At 49.7% G+C, this 19,957-nt stretch overlaps 1 protein-coding gene across 3 annotated transcripts in view; it reads left to right on the top strand.

Annotated features, from left to right (window-relative positions):
* The window catches only part of PCDH19 (protocadherin 19), a 58,262-nt gene that overhangs the window by 17,742 nt on the left and 20,563 nt on the right, over positions 1-19,957 (top strand). Inside the window, exons 3-4 of one of the 3 annotated variants that reach the window (XM_058848002.1) lie at positions 10,357-10,415; positions 13,706-13,875. In XM_058848002.1, the coding sequence (XP_058703985.1) occupies positions 10,357-10,415; positions 13,706-13,875 (229 nt within the window). Of the gene's footprint in view, positions 1-10,356; positions 10,416-13,702; positions 13,876-19,957 lie in introns of all 3 variants that reach the window. The other 2 variants (XM_058848001.1, XM_058847999.1) reach the window with 2 other exon arrangements.

Here is a 19,957-nt window from a genome sequence, read left to right as displayed (position 1 = left end):
TGGAATCTAATTCCTGGTTCTCTCCAAAAACAAAACCGTGGCTGTTGTGGTTGTTGCTGATACTGAGTAATGGTGGTAACTGACTCCTAATAACCAAACAGCAACAAAAAGCCTCAGAAGGAAGGAAAACATAATCCCCATCTCCAGGAGCAGCCTGGGCACCCTTGGTGGCCTTGCAGCCTGTGGTGGTGATGGTCCTGTCCCAGTGGGCTGGCTGCTGTCCAGCACAGAGCACTGTCTCCCCAAGGACTGCAAGATTTGGTGCTGTTTATTAAAAATGACCCAAGATTATGGATGCAACTGAGGAATATTATGTAATTTTTGTAGAAAAATGACCTGAATAGATGAGTGAAGGCTCTGGCTGGTTCTTCAGCTGCACTGAGCTCTATTTATATCACCTCTGGGCTTTCGAAGCCTTCTTTTAACTAAAGCTCATTTGATAACACATGTCTTTTAGAAAGAAAATAATAATAATAATAATAAAAGAGGAATGAAAAAAGAAGGAAAGGGAAAAAAACCCCTAAAGAATAACACCTCTATGGAGAAGGTAGGGTTTTAATGAAGAAATATTTTATACTATTCTCCTACAACCTTAGGGCTAATAGCCTGGAACTGGTACTTTGGCTCCTTAAAAAGCCCAACAAGACAAGCCAATTACGGCCTCTGAAACATTTTTATTTTTAGTTCCTTGTAATAGCAATTTATCCTCGGCTATGGTACATTAACTGGAAGGAACAAGAAGTAGTAAGGTTTTGGCATCTTTGTAATAACCAAGGGGCTGTGTTTACCAGGCTGTGAATAATGTGGGGTGGCTGTGGGCAGGGGAGGGGGCAGTGTGGGGATGGAGAGGGGAATCCAGAGAGTGCCAGACTGAAATCCCCTAATCTGGTGAGCTCTTCATTGTCATTCACTTCCCTGCAGCCTGTTCTGGGAGAGCACAGGCTCCTGTTAGCTTGAGTTCCTGTTTCTGCTGGCCCAGAGCTGGCAGCGTGGCTCAGAGGGGAGGAAGGGCTGTGCAGAGGCTGCTGCTGTGTCCCCAGGGATGCTGGAGCTGGTGGCATCTTTGGGAGGCTGGGGGCTCTGAGAGGGGCTGAGCTGAGCAAAGCCAGGCTTCACATCCCCTCCCCAAGCAGGGTGAGACAGCGATGGCAGTGGGAGGAAGGACAGTCCTGCTCAGATTTGCTGCCTGTCTCATGGCTGCAGGGTAATTTTGTGGGCTGGAGAGCTACGTTTTCTTGCCCAAGCAGGGAAAAAAAAAAATTAAAATAGGGGAAAACTGGTTTTGATACAGAGTTTTGTTGTGAGCGAAATCCCCTCGAGGCTCTGAGTGGGAGCTGCCTGAGGCTATCCTGATTTCGAGCCTTCCCATGCAATTCCAGATAAACAATGTGAATGATAACACCATGAGCATGCAGGACAGCGTTTGTCTTGGTTTGATTATCTGCCAGAGTGGGGGGATTTGAGCTGAAGGCAGCAGGAGCTGCTGGTGCAGAGCTGGGTGTGCATGCCCATCACCGTGTGCCAGGGGCACACCTGGGACCAGCTCTGGCCTCTGGTGATGCCGTGGGAGGAGGATGACTTTGGGGAGGGGATGTAGCTTGGGAAGCTCTGTCTGCTTGCCCAAAAATCAGAAGAAATGGGGTTTGCACTGGAAAACGGGGCAGGGCCAAGGTGCCTGTGCCCCCTGACTGCCCCAGGGCTTGTGCATGCTCGGGGTGCATGTGCAGAGCTGGCAGCAGCACCTCACGCCTTCCCTATTTTTAACTCAGCTGCAATGATTTTTGGTTTTTGGTTTTTCTTTTTCCTTTTTTTTTTTTTTTTTTTTCCTTCTTTTTGCAGTGACAAATCTGTGATTTCTCCTGTTCCCTACAAAACGCATTGGTCTGACCTGCCACTCCAGAAGGTGAATGACAGGGAGTTTTATTTAGCCCTAGAGATGGGAACATGTAAAAAAAGGTTCTTCTGTTACATTTGTTTTCATTCCTAATGGCAGGAGGCAGGGAAAGGACAGTTCTGGAAGGTTTTTTAACAAATCTCTAAGTCATGCCCCATCACCCTGGGCCTGCTGATTAGATCCAGATTGTTTCTCGCACTGCTGAGGGAGGGGTGTAGTCTGTGCTGGGAGCTGCGTGTGTGGATCCATCACACAGCTGAAAGTCCCAGGTACAGGTAATGGGAAAACCCCTTTGTATGAGGTTTATTGGCTGTTACATCCCTGCAGGGAGTTTTCCTTGGCGTGTCCCTGTGGCAGAGGCTGTGCCTGGGGGGCTGGTGAGCTCAGCCCCTGCCCATCAGTGGGCACAGGGGAGGGAGGCACTGCCCTGCTGCCCCCAGATCCCTCCTGGCCCAGCCAGGGGTGAAGCACTGGGTGGCTGCCAGAGCATCACCAGCCTCCTGGCTGCTCTTGCTCCATGTGAAAACATGTTTGTATGCTCCTCCCTGGAAAGCCTGTCCTGCTTTTGGGTCAGGATTTTGCTTCTCAATAGATTTTCAGGGGTGGTGCCAGGCAGGTTTCTGCTGCGATGGTTCCAACGGAGGGACCCCTGTGCCACGTCCCCCCAAGAAGCTTTGGGGCTATAGATACCATGTGGATGTATGGCAGGTGTTTTAGGATTGCATTTTTGCTCTTCATAACCATACTGTTGATTTCTGATCTGCTGACAAACCCAACGGGGTGACACAGTTTGTGGCTTTGAGTGGTGTAATTTTGGCTTTGTTGTGTGTTGCTGTGCCTGGATTCTATCTGGGTTTTTAATCCTACACCCTTTTTTCAAAATCACATCTCAGCAGCAACTTTTCTCATGCCTCCCATCCATTTTCAAACAAAAAGTGACAAAGCCTGTATTTATTTGGGGAGGGGACAGGAGTTCAGCATGGATTAGTGGGATGCTTGCACTGTGATACAGTCTGGCTTGATACTGCTGCTTAGGCTGATGAGAGGAGTGATGCTAAGGGATGAACTCTCCCAGTGATTTCCCTGCAATGCTTTTTATTTCATCAAGAGAAAATGGAGGATGGACTCAGTTCCTTCAGTGTTTAATAATGTCCATCATAACGAAATGTCCTTTATTTAAGCTGCAGTAGTAATTAGAGGCTTGGTGGTGTTGTGTAGCCATAGAGTCTGGCTCTGAGGAATGTTCATTGTACCTCATTAAATTTGGAATTACTACTTAAAAGGCCAGAAATAAATATTCTGTTTATATTTCGGGGATAGTAAATCTAAATGGATGCTGTGTTTGCACATCCTCGTCTCTGGCTGTTCCTGCTGAAGCGAGCGAGGCACTGCTCCAGCAGGCTTAGGCAGCAATCAGTGTCTGCAAAGCAGCCTAACCCCAAACCAACCCTGGTTTCATTGATCAGGTGCAGGAAAATGATCTGCTGTATTACATCTAATTATAAAACATCAATATCAGATACTAAATGCGCTTGCTTTTTCAGAGACGTTGGTTGGTAGTTCACAGTTTGCAGTCTCCTGCATGAGAAGCTCTGTCAATGAGCTGGGTGTGGGGAGAGGCTGCAGAGGGAGATGCCAGAGGTCAGGTCCTTTCAGCTCTTCCAGGTGACTGCCTCTTACATGCTCTTCCAGAGCTGAATTGCTTCGTGCTTTCCTTCTGTCTTGCCTGGGGCTGTTGGCAGCTATGGTGTATCCTCTGGTCCTCTGCCCTTCCCCTGCCTTGTGCTCCGGTGCCTGTGGAGTGGCTGGAGCTACTGATGGCCACCCGTGGCCAGGTGGGTCCTTTCCAAAGGTGCTGGCCCTGCAGGGGTCTCAGAGGCACAGCTTGGCTGGCAGGGGACAGGGTGGTGGCTTCCTTGGTGTGACCTGGCCATCGCTCCCCGCGCTGTGTCTGTCAGCGTTTGCTGATTCTCCCCCGTGGTGGAAGCCCCAGTAATGGTTTGGGTGGAGTTTGCACTGGTGTTTAACCCAAAGCCTCGGGCTGCTGCTGCTCTCAGACCTCTGACAGGCACCATGCCAGGAGGAGCCGGTGTGGGAGAGTCAGGACCTGGGAGATGGGGCTCAGTTTGGCATCTCCCCACAGCTCTGGATGCTGCAGGTGCTGTCCGTGCCAGAGCAGGGCTGTGGTGAGCAGGGAGAGGAGGAGCAGAGCTCCTCAAGTGGGCCAGGCACTGCCCCTGGTCACAGCTGCTGGACCCTGACCCGCTCTAGGCAGCCTTGTCCTCACTGTCCTCCAGTAGCACGGGGCTAATTACCTTCCATCCCAAACATGGGGCTAATTACCTTCCATCCCAAACATGGGGGGAACATGGGGCTAATTACCTTCCATCCCAAACATGGGGGGAACATGGGGCTAATTACCTTCCATCCCAAACATGGGGGGAACATGGGGCTAATTACCTTCCATCCCAAACATGGGGGGAACATGGGGCTAATTACCTTCCATCCCAAACATGGGGGGAGCACAGGGCTAATTACCTTCCATCCCAAACACGGGGAAAATCCCTCCTGACGTCCTTCATGATGTGCTCCCAGCCGCAGCTGGGTCTGCTGAGGCTCCTGCTGGTGTGCAGAGGGACACCAGCCGTGTTCCTGGGTGTGAGAACACTGGGACACCAGCCGTGTTTCTGGGTGTGAGAACATTGGGACACCAGCCATGTTTCTGGGTGTGAGAACATTGGGACACCAGCCGTGTTTCTGGGTGTGAGGATCAGTCCCAGCCGTGTTTCTGGGTGTGAGGATCATCCCCAGCCGTGTTTCTGTGTGTGAGAGGATCAGCCCCAGCCGTGTTTCTGGGTGTGAGAACATTGGGACACCAGCCGTGTTTCTGGGTGTGAGGATCAGTCCCAGCCGTGTTTCTGGGTGAGAAAATCATCCCCAGCCGTGTTTCTGGGTGTGAGAGGATCATCCCCAGCCGTGTTTCTGTGTGTGAGAGGATCAGCCCCAGCCGTGTTTCTGGGTGTGAGGATCAGCCCCAGCCGTGTTTCTGTGTGAGAACATCATCCCCAGCCGTGTTTCTGGGTGTGAGAGCATCATCCCCAGCCGTGTTCCTGGGTGTGAGGACATTGGGGTCCCAGCCGTGTTTCTGGGTGTGAGGATCAGTCCCAGCCATGTTTCTGTGTGAGAACATCATCCCCAGCCGTGTTTCTGGGTGTGAGAATACTGGGGTCCCAGCCGTGTTTCTGTGTGAGAACATCATCCCCAGCCGTGTTTCTGGGTGTGAGAGCATCAGCCCCAGCCTGGCTGTTCCTCTCAGGCCCTGGGGCTCGATTCCAGTGTTCTGTGGGGTTTCCTACTCACCTGCTCCCCGTGGGAAGGAGCCTCAGACTGCTTCCTTATTTCCCATGGGCTAAATAAGCAGCTTGCTAAATGACAATGGCTTTCCCTCATTGCTGATGCGTACTTCATTTGACCTGGTCCCTACTTTGAAATTTTTGCTGTTTCCCAAGTGCAGCTGGAGCGTCCTTATTTAATTTGCATGAATTCTGTATCACCCACAATATCATTCAAACCATGAGAATTAAATGCTGGTGAGATCTCCTAATAGGCAGCATCAGTTCTATTGCAGATGCTGGAGCCTGTGATTGAGTGGCCCATGGAGAACAGGACTGAGGATACAGAAGGACCAGGAGAAGCGGTCTTACAAGCCCTACCCTTCCCACCAGGGAGGCCCAGTGGATTTTTGGGAACAATTTGCCATTTCTGTGGTTGCCAGTGATGCCTGCAGCACAGAGGGAAAGGCAGGAGGCTGGTGCTCCGGGTGGAGATGTGCAGTTTGATGCAGAGGATGAGGAGCGTCGCGTGTTTCTGGAGGATTTTGTGAAACCCAAAAGGAGAGATGCACATTGCAGCCTTGGAGAAAGGTCCGCTTTGTTTTTTAATAATAAAGGGTGACATGCAAGCTTTATTAACAAGGCACATAGGGGGAAAAAAGGCTCAAGGGATAACCCTGAAAAAGTGGTGCTAAATGTGTCATTTTTATGAAGCTGATTTTGTGAAGAGTCCCTACATGCTTTGGCAGGAGGTTGCAGCAGGTTTACAATAATTTGTGGAAAGACAGAAATGTTTTCACCCTGAAGTGAGAAGAAGGGCACAAAACCCCTGCGTTGAGATGCTTTGGAGCCGTCTTCTGAGGCAGATGGATGGATGCCTGTCACTTCAGGTTGGGAGAGATGGGCCCAGCTCCAGACAACCATGGACTGTACTGGGGGCTGATGTGTGGACTGAGGAACCAAACCCTTTGTCGAGAGCCTGGATCCACATGCTGTGGAGAAAGCTGGATTTTCACCTCTGTGGAGCTTGGTTTGAAAAACAGCCCACATCTGAAATTGCTGAAAAGAGGGAAGAGTGCTAAAGAAGCAGATGCCAGACGTGTCCTGGGGCTCGCAGGCTGCAGGGACACGGCTGTGCTGATCCCAGCCTGCTGGCATGGCCCAGGACACGTCCCTCCTGTGCTGGGCACTGACCCCAGCCAGCATCCTCTGCCTCTCCAGCACTCCTCAGTGCTGCTCGTGCCCGGATTGCTGCAGCCCGCTGACCTTTCTGCTGGCACTTGCATTAGTTCCTCTTAAAGCGCCTTTGGATCCGCCAGGGTTTATTTCTGTTTCTGAGGCAGGGAGTGAGCAGTCGTTAGAGCAGTGCCCTGCTGCTAACAGACCTTTTGCTGTCGGGGAAGTCACCCTGTCGATATCCAGGTCAAGAAGAGTTGTACTGACATTTGTACATCTTTTTTTTTTTATTTTTATTTTAATGGAATTGGCAGTCCTCAACCAAAAGCAACCGCTAGGGGAAAAAAAAAAGTTTAATATTTCTCTCCTGATTGCTCAATTTGGAGTGTGTCTGTCGTTATATTTATGTTTGTGTTGCTAAGGCAGTGGTTCAAAGCATTTTTCAAACTAGGCAGTGGTAAGCTGTGTGCCAAGCCAGGGCTCTTTTTGATGGCATTGACACCAACACGTCAGCATCTGGAAAGCAAATCCTGATCCTGGAGGACAGCAGGGTGTCTCTCCTTCAAGAGAAACGCAGGCTGAGGGCACAGGCTTCATGCAAGGTGTTATTCAGCGCTCCCAGTGTCTGGAATGGATTGTTTATTCATGGCATGGAGGCTGTGGGGCTGATCATGACGAGTGTGAGCATCCTTTCTTCAGTTACAGCGAGCAGGAGATGAGGGTTGGCAGCGTGGCTGGGAGGTCCTCGCTGTGCCTGGCTCTGAACATGGAAAGGAGAGGCTGGACTTGGGGCTGGGCTCCCCTTTGATTTCTGCAGGAGTGATGCTGATTAGTGAGAAAGTGACAGTTCATTTGCTTTTGCCAAAATAATGAAGAAGATGAGGGCCAGCCTCTCAGTGATGCACTTGATGAAGAGCACACTTTCATCGGTGCCAGCCAGCCTTACCTTCTCCCTCTTTTTTGTGCTTTGACTTTGTTCTTTGGGTCTCATTAAGAGAGGAAGCGGATCCTTTCCCAATTAAAATGTTGACATGTTGAAGACACTCTCCTTTCCCATCATTTTGCCTCTGTTTGTAAGTGGTTGCACCTTGCAGGATGAACTAGAATTAAATCAAGTGAACTTTGATTGAATAATGCAAGCTGTAAAGCAACCCTTCTCCATGAAAACTCTCGTTTCATTTTTCATTTTTCTATTGTGATCCCCTGCTCTGCATGGAGATGACCTTGACAGATAATCCCACGGCTAAGTAAAGAAACTGGGCTGGAGGGAGTGTGCTAGTGTGGGAAGGATGGGCAGCCCAGCCTTGTGCCAGCTCTCACCTCCGAGGGTGCACACCTGGGGAAGAGAATTTCCCATCCCTGTGGCCATGTCACTCCTTGTTTTGTCTGAAATCTGGGAGTAATTATCATCACTTGTGCTGTGTCCAGTGGTGGGGAAATCCCAAGCCTGGGAAGAGATGCTGTGCCCAGCCCCTCGGGAAGCCTCGTGTTCCGTGTGGATGCCGGGTTCCATCAGTGCTGCAGAGCATCCTGAGCAGGGGCACACAGGGAGCAGGGAGTACCCAGGAGGGACCTTGCTCCAGTCCATCCAACACGAGTCACGGGGAATTTGCTCAGCAGTGAATGAGTTGAGCCAGGATGTGGTCGCTGGTTTTGGTTTGAAATCAGTAGCGAAGCTCCCAGGGATGTTGGTCTGAGGGGGATTTAGTGCCAGCTGTGTTCTGGCTGTGGCAGTTTGATGGCAGCACGTGTGGTGTCTCCTCAGCCTGGGGATTTTGGTGGCAGTCTTTCCCTGTGGATGACCTTGGGTGTTCCATGGCCCCTGACGCCTTGGCGATGCAGTGTCCATCCAGAGTGGACATCCAGAGTGTTTTAAAGCTCTTCAGTGTGCCTGTAACTATTGAAATTTGCTGTCTGCATCCTCTCAGCCAGCTGTTCCTCTCCTGGTTGTCCCAGGGCTGAAGTGTGCACATGTAGGGATGAAGGTGATGGGTGCAGGGGCTCTCCCTGCTGCTGGGTGTGCTGGTGGGGCTGGGATGCAGGGACAGAGCCAGCTGGGGCTCTGGGCTTGTGGGAGCTGTTCCCAGTGCTGGGTGACAGAGGGGGCTCCCACTCTGTGAGGATTGTGCCAAACTGGCTCCCATCCCTTCTGCCCTGCACTGCTTGGCTGCTCTCAGCTCATTTGCAGGCTGGGGTCTGCTGTGAGGCTGCCTGGGGGGAAATGCTGTGGGGTGACAGTGAATGCTGGGGATGGCAGTGCTGGGACTGATGGACGAGCACAGGATCAGGTATTTTCTGTGCTATTTAGGTTCTTGGGCATCATATGCTTTGAAAATGTGTGTGTCTGTTTGCTCCTGAGCTGTAAGCATCAAAGTCATCCAGCAGGAGCACGGATGCAGGAACTGCAGGGACCAGTAGTTTGTGCAGTAAATCTCCAGTGTGACTCTCCAGCAGTAATTACTGTGTGAAAGTAATAACTGAGCTGTGCTGAGTGCTAGGCCAACTCCCCCGGCTCGCTGCTCCTCGCATGTTTCTCTCTGGGAGGTTCCTGTTTGGTAAATTAGATGTTGTGCTGTATTCCAGAAAAGGTTACACTTAACCAGAGCTGTCTCTGCTTTATTATCTTGGCAGAGCCCTGTAACCTCTGCCGGGGTACAATTGGATTTCACATTCGGCTCTGCTGCAGTGGCCCCACTCCCTTCATCCTGCCATTGTGATTACGTTAGCAGCAGACTCTGCTTTCCTTTATTTATTGAGACATTAAAGATGCATGCATTTATTTTTACCATGTTCATAATTGCCATAAAAACAGGCCATAGTATCCCAGAGCGGCTCTTTGGGAAGGAGAACAGCCACGGGGTGAGGAGCAGTGTGGCACAGGGAAGGCAGGGCAGGGCTGTGGTGGGGCAGGTGGATGTTCCCATTTGTGTCCTGGAGGAAGGGGAGCAGAGCAGAGACTGCTCCTGCTGCTGCTCAAGGGGCAGGGAGCATCCCCAGGGCAGGGGTGGGGCTGCTGGGAGCCCAGCTGGGATCTGGGGGGGCTTCAGCTGGGCTGGGGTGCCTGACTTGTACAAGATCCTGCATCCTCAGGGCTCCCTGAAGAGCAGGAAGGATCCTGGCCAGGCTGTGCAGATCCCACCGTCTTCCACCACTGTGGTTCACCAAGCACCTCCCATCACATCCTGCCATGCACCTGCCACTGCATCCCTCTGCACAGCTCCCACCCTGGTCTCGTGGCTGTCCCCCTGCTCTCTCCTCTCCCTTCTGGTTCCTTCTCTTGGTTCCTTACCTGCTGCTGGCACCAGAACACCAGGGCTGTGTGATCTGAGGTTAAAAAACAGCATTTCAAGTGCAGAATGACTTAGTGGGTTTTGCTTCCAAATAACAACTTCTTTGACTTTTCTCCCCTTCTTTTACTCCCCTCCAACTTTTAAGCATGTCACCCATTGTTTGCTTTTTTATTAATAACAGAGCCCACTGTCTCTGCAAATGAAATGATGTAAAACAAAGAAAAGTGCCCACATTAAATTCTCTGGCAAGGGATTACCTTGCTGGCATTTACATATCTATGCAATAAATATTTTAACATGTTAATTATACACTAATAAGAAAAATACCTTTTGAACTTTCAGTCAAATTGACACACACAGAACTGAGTCCATCAGGGAATTAAAAGCAATTAGTTTTGTAACAGAGCATAGTCACATTGTTTCTTTTCTGCAAATTGTTCTGTGGTCACCAGCCAGCCTTTTTTTTTTTGGTGAAAGTTGGTGGAAAGACTGACAGGTACTGGAGTTTTCCATGCCTGGCTCTGTCCTGCTTGCAGGGGCCTGTGCCATCATGGGGTGCTCCTTCCCTCTCGCAGGGTTTCATCCTGGCCCTGCAAACCTGACTCCTCCCAGTCATGGAGAAATCAGACTTGTAACCATCTCCCTTTTCTTTTCCTCCTTCCAGACTGAAAACTACTCCTTTGATTCCAACTACGTGAACAGCAGAGCTCATTTAATAAAAAGGTATGTAGGCTTGCTTGAAGGGCTTGGCTTTGCCCAGCCAAATCCCAAGGGTTTAATGTTCTTTCTTACTGCTTTATATACAACTTGCTTATTTTAATATGCAAAACTTTTCAAGAGTAATAATTTGATTTTAGAACAGTACTTACTTCCCATTAAATCCCATTGCTCATGGTTTGCAATAAAGGAAATCTTTTTTTCCTTCTCTTTGGATTCTTCTCTCTGGGAAGGTGCAGTAAGTAAGGTAGAGTGCTGTTACCCTGACAACTTTCAAATTCTGGGAGTTTATTCCATTTGAATGCACAGGAATAAAAGGATAGATTTGGGTGGTGAGATCTCCCTGCCATGTGAGGCAGGGAAAATTAAAAAGCCAAGTTGTTTGGGGGCAGGTAATTTGGTTGGATGCAGCTCACAGTTCTAGCTCGCTGTTTTAGTTTGAATATCAAGGCAAACAGCGCTTTGCTGGGCTGGCTTTTCCATGTGTGAAAGGAAACAATCAGTTCAGCTGCAACCTGGCACTTACCCTTGGGGAAACTGAACCCTTTGGGTTGAGTACTGCTCTCCTCAGAGCCTAGCAGTGGTGAGGGAATGTCTCTGGGAGTTTCAGGCTGGGGTGACCCAGCTGAACCCCCTGGGCTGAGGGGTTCAGCTCTGAGCATCGCCCCGGCGGCAGGAGGCTGGGAAGGGCACTCACACAGCACCATCAGTGCTCCTCACCAGGAAGATGAGGATTGGGGTGCAGGATGGGCCCAGCAGCTCCTTGCCCACCTCCCTGCTCTCCCCATGGCCTGGCCGGGGTGTGGGGAGCAAGCCTTGCCCGTGCCCAGCGGGGCTGCACTCGGCGGCTCTGCAGAAGCCATCACTGAACCAAGGGTTTCACAGACAGCAGAAGCCAACCCTGAACTGTTGAGATCTGATCTGAGCAGTAAAAATATCCAATTATCTGCCTGGCTGAGATCCCATTTGTTTACATCTCAAAAAGCTGAGCAGTGAGGGAGCTGCGAGCGCATTGTTGGAGGTTCAGCAGGTGTATTTGCCTGCGTGGCTCGTGGTGTTTAACGATGCTAATGTGACTGGGAGAGTTGGCTGGCCTGTGCCACGCTGCTCCTCACCAGAGAGTCTTCAGGCACACTGAAAAAACCCCAAATCTATTAATCTTTCCTTGTTCACACCTAAGATAAAGGCAAACAGCGCTCCAGCCTGCCGCAGCGGGGCTTGCTCCGAGGCTGTATTGTTTGGGAAACGCTGCTGCTGCCGATTCCCCCAGACCTGCCCATCCTTTAGAGAAGTGTCAGCCGTGGAAACGTGTGGTGTGGCTGCTGCATTACAGTCTGCCTCACTGCAGGGAAGATAAATGCCTTGTAACACGGCTTGCCTGCGCATTACGAGCAGCAGCTCCGTGTAGGACAGCGGCTCCCCTGGCTTTCTACCTTTGTCTTGTATCTTAAGTACAACGGGTGCCAGGAATGCTGTGCAGACATCTGAGAACAAAAAGTATTTTCTGTAACATACTGTGGCATCATTTTCATCCTTTGCCTTTATGAAGATGCTGTATCTCTGCTATCTTTGGTGAGTGAATCTTCTCAAATCCAGCACTTAATTAATCTATTTGTACTTTTCCTGTGTTGTCTGCTTGCCTCTCTCGCTCATCTACACACACACACAAATGAATTGTAGATTTGTAGTGCTTTCTTAACTTAAAAATCTTTGATGTCACCTGGAATCAAAGTCAGCGGCTTCAATAGGGACATCTTTATTTAAAAGGTAATGTTTGAAGGTTTACCAATTTATTATATGTATTTCAGAGCTCCCCCCTCGTGTGCTTTTGCAGAGCATCAGATGGTAGGTGGTCTGCTTGGTTTCCGTGGAGACACAAAAGGGCTTTTCAAAGTAATGAAAATCTCCAGCTCTTTGGGGCTTTGAAGCCCAGGCCGTGTCTGCCACTGACGTTTCACACCAAACCAGCCAGTGAGGAAGTTTGGAGAAGTGGGTGCAGGTGGATCCTCCCAGTGAGTGCAGTTTTCCTGTGCCAGGGCTGGGTGTGGAAGGAGCACAGGGTGGGTGTCCCCAGGGATGCCCTGCAGGCTGTGCCACCTGGGCCAGGTGTGTCAGGGTGTCCCAGCTGCTCACAGCAGTGCAGGGTCCTGGGGCACGGCCCCTCTCAGGGTGCTGGGTGCCAGTGCAGCCAGAAATGCAGCTCTTCAGAGAATCACAGAATGGGGTGGGCTGGAAGGGACCTTAGAGATCACCCCCATGCCATCCCCTGCCGTGGCAGGGACACCTCCCACTGTGCCAGGTTGCTCCAAGCCCTGTCCAGCCTGGCCTTGGGCACTGCCAGGGATCCAGGGACAGCCACAGCTGCTCTGGGCACCCTGTGCCAGGGTCTCACCACTCTCACAGGGAAGAATTGCTTTCTAACATCTAAATCTCAACTCTTTTCTTCCAGTTTAAAACCATTCCTCCTTGTCCTATCACTCTCTGCCTGTGTAAAAAGTCACTCTCCCTCCTTCTTGTATGTCCTATCACTATTTGCACTTGTAAAAAGTTACTCCTTTTTGTAAGTTCCCTGTAAGAGCTGGAAGGGGCTCTAAGGTCTTCCCAGAACATTGTCCAGGATGAGCAATCCCAGCTCTCTCAGCCTGTCTTCATAGGAGCTGCCCTTCTTCCATCCCTCTGGCCTGGGGCTGCCTTCCATGCTGGGGCTGCTCATCCCCTGGGGGAAATCTGGGAGCAGCTCAGTCCTTGGACATCCTTGCAGAGGCTGTCAAGGATGTTTGGCTGTGTATCAGATTTCCTTAAAGCTGCATGAACTTGGACCCAGAATCACTGGTTTATTTTTAAAAATAAAAATGCATCATCATGATTAAAAGACATTCCTGTTTCCGGGAAGACTTTTGTTTTTAAGCTTTAAGTGATTAGGATTTGGCTTATAACCTAAAAAACTGGGGTTTAGATCTTGTGTAACTTCAATATGAGGTAGTACAACTCGGGAGAGCCAAGATGTAGAAACAGCTCATTTAATGTATATTTTTTTTAATTTTATTTCAAGCTCTGCTTCACTCTGAGCTTCTGTAAGACCCAGGGCAGCCTGAGGGCACCCACAGGCTGACCCCACACCCAGGGGCAGGAGCAGCCTGCTGTGTTTTGGGGCTCAGAGGAGTGTTCCCCACTCTCTGTGGGTATCCCTGGCTGCCGTGGAGGGCAGGGACCCCCCACTCCAAGGTCTCGCTGCAGCGCCGCGTCGGGGGCCACCTTGTCCCACCCAGTACATGACAGCTGTGTTTCCCCAGCAGCTCCACGTTCAAGGACTTGGAGGGGAACAGTCTGAAGGACAGTGGCCACGAGGAGAGCGACCAGACGGACAGCGAGCACGACGTGCAGCGGGGCCTCTACTGCGACACGGCCGTCAACGACGTGCTCAACACCAGCGTCCCCTCCATGGGCTCCCAGGGCCCCGAGCAAGGTGAGCCCCTGCTGTGCCCTGGGGGTGCCCACTGGGTGCTGCCCTGCTGGGTGTGTGCACTGAGGACGCTTAGTGCCCGCTGGGGATAACGCTGTGCATGGGCAGAGTGCTGGGGAGGTGTAAATTAATCTTCACACCACGCCTGTGGGGTAAGGGAACAGCTGGGATTATCCTCTGTGCACAGGCAGAAAACCCAAGGCTCTGAGCATCTGCCTGACTGAGTGAGTGCTAGAGTTGGGATTAGGGCTGGAATTAGGGGTGCTGTGCCCAGGGCTGGTCCCTGCCCACCTCCCTTCCCGAGCACTGATGGTGTGTGCCCTTCCCAGCGCTCCTGTCCCAGCCCTGGAGCTCTCAACTCTCCCAAAGGTCTGCAGAGCACGTAGACAATTAGTCAGGTGTCCCACAGGGGATTAGCTCAGGCTGGTGGGTGAGGGTTTGCATCTTTTCACCTGCACAGGTGGCAGCTTTCAGCTCTTCCCGTCCCCACGTGCAGGGATGAGGTCCTGCTCTGAAATCAGACTGGTGTTAGCTAGAGGAAGGAAGTCAGAGGAGTTCAACTGAGCCCGAGTGTCGTTTGTACTTGGCCATGAATGTTGCTTTTAACGTCTGAGGGATGCAAACATCCTATGCAAACATCCTGTCTTTTTCAATTAGGAAGCCTGAGTGCGGTTTGGTGCTCCGGCGCGGGGAGCCTCGGGGCACTTGGCTATATCTTGAGATAAGCTGTAGCTGAGGCTCCACTGGAAACCCCACTGCTAAAAGACTTAAGGATATGAAAACAAAATGCTGTGATTATGAACTGGTCTTCAGCTGTTTAATTCAATTCATGGTAAACATCATTAAAAGCCTTTGTTTTGCTGTCATAAAAGAGTCAAACGGGGGAGAGAGAGTTCTTGCCATCTGTGCCACAGAGTGTGGGATTTTTCTGGAGAGAATCTGATCTCTGTATTAATTCTCGATAGAGTCTGTTAAATGGCCATAGTTAACCCTGTAAGACTCCACGAGGAGGGGAACACAGAGGTCACCTACACATTCCATGCTGCCAGCCACACTAATTGGAGAGGGATGGCATCTGCAGCGATAATGTATTTCCAGACAACCCTACTGTGGCCAAAGATGAAAAAAATTAAACATTTATATAACTGTACAGTGGCAGTTTAATTCTCTGCGGACCAGCACCGTGTCAGAGAATGCAGGCTGATAGCTATCATTTATTATTCTTCTATTACAAAGAAATGCTTTTTCATTTCGATCAGGAGAGGGTTTCCTAAGATGCATTTGTAGTAAGGGATGACTGTAGAAGCAAAAATGTTCATAATTGATTCCCATCCTGGTGAATGGTCTGAGCAACATCTGTTAATTTTTTGTCACATTTCTTCAGCAAAAAACCCAATCTCAATGGGCTGCAGATAGAGTTTTACAGGGATTACATTTCTGATAAGTCTGTGTGCTGGCTCTGATAACAATGCAAGTAAGTCAGAGAGGCTGAGTTGGAGGCAGAGCTCATCGGACGAGTCAGGTGGAAGTAAAATGGTTCAGTCCACATGAGCTCCTCACTGCATGGAAAACACACCCCAAAAATCAGGTGTATTCCAGAAGGTGACTGCTGAAGGCAACCTGTCTGTCTCCTGATCCTGCAGTGGCCAAGGGGCTTGGTGCTCCTGGCTCTGGTTTGTTTTTGGGAGGGAAGCAGCGTGCTGGTGCTGCACTGCCATCCAGCTGCACCTGCAGGCAGGTGTGCTGCAGCCAGATCTCTTGTCCTGCAGGACCCTTGTGAGGAAGAGCTCGGGGTAACCCTGTGAGGTGGTCAGGGTGCTGGTGGAGCGATGAGAGGAGCAGTGCAGGCGGGGGAGTGAGTGGTTACTGTCACAGAAGCTGAAAAAAAGGTTAAAGAGAGTGTTGCCTGAGCTGATTTCTCAAACAGGAACTGCAGAAAATAATCAGGAAAATCAAGAAGCTGAAATGATGGTGATAACAGCGGTTCCCACATGATTAAAGCAATGGTTTGGGCTTGGTAATTTTTACCTGATTTTGGGGCAGAGTGGCAGGATGGGGAGGAAACACAAGAAATTCATTGACAAGGATGTGCAGGACTATTGTCTGACTACTGCTCCAAACACACAGTTCTTGTCTGAAGAGCAGCACGGCATCTCATGTACCCATGCTCTGCTTTTGCTTGTTGTCCCTGCCCAAACTGCATCTCCTGTAATCCCAGAGAAATGGGGTGGAGTTTGCACATAGATGGTAATGATCTCTGCTGTGGTTCTCCTGAGGCCAGCCTCTGCTGGGCATGGACCTCAGCTTGTGGCACCATGAGTCCTTCCTGAGTGGCCAGCCCTCAGACTGTGTCCCAGTAATTTGTGAGTATTTATCTGGTAACCCCGGATCTGCCAAGGCTGCGTGGCAGGAGTCCTGGTAGCGGGGTAGCAGGGGATGATCCCTCTGTGGTGGCTCGGGGTGGTCAGTGTGGACCTGTCTGGCCAGCCTTTGCCCACTGGGATGCTGCATTTCCTGCAGAGGGGGGTGGGCTTGGATGGGTGTGAGCTCCTTTGTCTTCTCAAACCAGTGGCACCAGTGGTGAGTGCTTGGGTGTGGGAGCCCCAGGGAGCTGCTGGGGTTTCGCTTTGCTGGTGCCACTCTAGGGTGGGAGTGACACCACCTGCCAGTCCCGCTGGCAGGAGCCCTTTCTCCTCCTTTGGAAATGACTTAGATTTCCAGAAAAATGCCAGACCATAGCATGGAGACCGTTGAGCTTTAGTGGGTAGCAGCAGGTCATCAGCAATACTGCCTGGAGCTCAGCCACGTCGCGTATTTTGGGAGCAGGACTTCTGCCCAGTCCCTCTTTACCTCAGGATCTTAATTATTGATTATAAATTCATCTGATGAAAAGATGGCTTTAATTGCTCTAATATGTGCCCAATTTGGAGTTCATTATAGCCCAGGATTGTTTTCCTTCCCTTGCTAATTGACACGGAATGGGATGCAGAGGAAGGCGGGCACTGGTGCCGTTCCACCTTCTGCGATTGCCTGGCTGCTGGTTAATTGTTTGTTTATTTGTGGAGGTGTTAAGCGCTGCTGGAAGTTTATATGTGCTGCTCTCTCCCTAACCATGGCCTGGGCTGAACTTCCAGACGGATTTCTTTGAGAGAGGGGAGTTTTCAAGCGGCTGTTGGATCTCAGCGATGTTTTGGCATGGCTGGAGAAGCCCGCTGGAGGATGGGGTTAAATCCCGGGGTCCCCCCTCGTTTCTTGGCGTGTTTCACCGTGAGATGGGGTGGATTTTCTCCACGTCCTGGTGTGCCCGTGGCTCCAGGTGCAGCCCTGGAGGAAGGCCTGGTTTCCAGGAGGAGCTGAAGCGCGTGTGCTGGCGGGAGCGCTGCCGTGGGGCTCTGACACCTGTTCCTCCCAGCAACGCGGGGAGAGCTCAGCGGGAAATGTTTCCCAGCCCTGCAGACTGTGGTGGTGGTTTTCCCTGGAAATGGCAGCGTGGACCAGATGTTTCACAGGGTAATTGAAAATTCCATTTTATCAGAAAGCGTTTGCTGTCAAAAAGTTTTATCTTTACTTCAACAAAGAGGTTGATTAGATCCCTCAGGACCTGAATTAGCATCTTTGAGGCTGGATGCTCTGTTTTGTGATTCAGGTAGTTATTCCTCCCTTGGTTTCGCTCGTACTGGTACTTTTTTCTTTAAATCCCTTTGCCCTCTTCCAATCATTGTGTTTGTGCAGGTCTGGCTTGTTTTCTTTGTGTGGATGTGCACAAGCACCTAGATACACTTAAATGTATTCCACTGCCTTTTTCACCTTGCCTTGAGCTAGAGCCATTCTTGTACTCTGTAAGTCATAGGAGCTCTTGCCAGCATAGAAATCAGAAAGGAAATACTTCGAATATCAGGTTTTAATGTTAGAAGCAACAGATTTCACACTTGTCTCAATTTCCAGTGCTGGCCAGTATTTTAGCCATCAATTACAGAAAGAAAATCATTGTTCCAATGAAGCAGTGATTCACTGTTTAAGATAAAAATAAAAATAAAAAATACTAAAATAATAAGCACACACTAATCATAAAAAAGGCAGTGTTAGAAATAGTCATCACAGCCATAAAATAGTGAAAAAGCTTTAAAATCAAAATGAGAGGGTTTTAAGCAATGTCAGTAATGGATCTCTACAGAGAATTGCTTCTAAAAGCATCACTTCCACTTTTCTGGTGCCAGATCAGCAGTAAAGGTTCACATGAAATGTCATCTGCAAGGACCTGATCCCGCATACATTTCCACATCTGTGTAACTTTGCTCACAGGGGAGATTTAATTGTGTCTGAGACCCATAAACTCCAGCAAGATGAAGGGTTCTTTGAATAGAAATGGGTTATATTTAAATAGTTATGTTAAGTCTTCTTTATACTATCGTACAGTATAGAAATAAGATTTGGATGTAAAGGAGAAATGGGCCCATGATATTCACTGAAACTTTTCTTGCTGGTTGCATCCCAAATTATTCAGATGTATCATGATTTAGGGGATCAGGTTTTATCTGGAATATTCCAATTGGTTCTTAGGCTCATCTCCATAGTATCTGGGTGTATTTCAGTTATGAATTGAGAACATGACTAATGGTATTAACTGGAGGCAAACACAGGTATTAGAAACTGTTGAATTTTTTGTAAGCTGATTTCCAGCAGTCGTTCTACCTACAGCCCCCTTTCACTCTGCAGAAAAGCCTTTCTGTAGAGCAGCATGTACATAAAGACCTAAGTGACATATTCTAGGGCTTTGGAGGCTGCATTTCTCTGGAAGTTTCTACAAATTAATAAAAATACCTACTTTCCTGTATTCATATATGCAGCGCAAGACACAAAGTATAACACTGGTATGTGAGTGACAGCACATCCCTTAAGATGGATAAATGCTGTAAGCTTTCTTTACAGGGCAGTGTCAGTGATTACAGCTCTCTGATTTCTGTATTATTGCACAGCTCTGGTAAAGCAGCCTCAGTGAGCTCAGTGCTGCTCCTGCAGTGGCCGGCCTGGAGGGAGCAATCAGCTCCTCACAGCACTCTGAAAGCCCCGAGAAGGATTTTTCTGACAAGTGGGTAAGCTGGTCTTTGGGAAGAAGAGCTGATTGTCTTATGATTCCCACACTCTGAAATGATTGCGTGTTGAGCACCCAGGTCAGCTCCGTGTGGAGGTTACTGATGCTTTGTCCACGCTCTCTCCATCCTCCCCAAGCTCGTGCTGACCTTCCCTAACCAGGATTGTTGAGGGGAATGATACCTTTAGTTAGAGCACAGAATGTGGCTCATCTTCTCCTTCAGAGGGAGATGTGGATGGGCAGAACTGGGCAGAGGGACAGGCAGCCCCACCGTGGAGCTCAGCTCCCTTCACCCCCTGCACGTGGCAGCAGAGCAGGGCTGGGGGGGCTCCAGGAGGATTAATCCCTGCATGGATTTGCTGCCTGGCACAGACAGATCCCTTGTGCTGCTCTCCCTTGGCTTCCCAGCAACACAGCTTGGAGAAGTCCTTGCTGGAAAGGGCTGGGGGCAGGGGTGACACTGAAGTCATCTCTGTAGCTGTAAGTGAAGCCAGTCCCTCCTTGCAACAGCAGAACTAAATAACAAACAGATGTGCAACCTCCTTTGTTTGCATAGGAAGCATTGTCCTGTATCCCACGTTCCTGGCACTCTTCCTTCAGCTTTCAGGTTCCTTCAAAGATAGTTCTTGCAGAGTCTTCATCACTGAAATTACTCCATTCAGGGTCACGGGCGTTATAACCTTTAGATCATCAAGTTTTTTCCACCTAAGCACAGAGAACGTTCACCAGATGTGAACATTTTGGCAACTTGGAGAGGAAAATTAAAACTTGAATCCATGCCCTGCTGTGTAGGTTTGTAATGGATGAATGATCAGCCCAGAAATTTGGAGAGTTTCTACTGTTTTATTGTACATTTTAATGAGATTTTGTCAAATTCAGTCATTGCTTACCCATATTTTTGCTGGGTGACTGGAGAGCAATTTGTAGGAGATATGAAGAAGAGGTATTTCAGATTAGGCAATTTCAGCTTCTATTTCTGCTTGACTTTGTTAA

The sequence above is a fragment of the Poecile atricapillus genome, chromosome 12 (genome assembly GCF_030490865.1).
Source record: "Poecile atricapillus isolate bPoeAtr1 chromosome 12, bPoeAtr1.hap1, whole genome shotgun sequence".
In the NCBI taxonomy this organism is placed as follows: domain Eukaryota; kingdom Metazoa; phylum Chordata; class Aves; order Passeriformes; family Paridae; genus Poecile; species Poecile atricapillus.
Note: the sequence above shows the minus strand (reverse complement) of the source record. Positions and strands in the feature narration are given on the sequence as shown.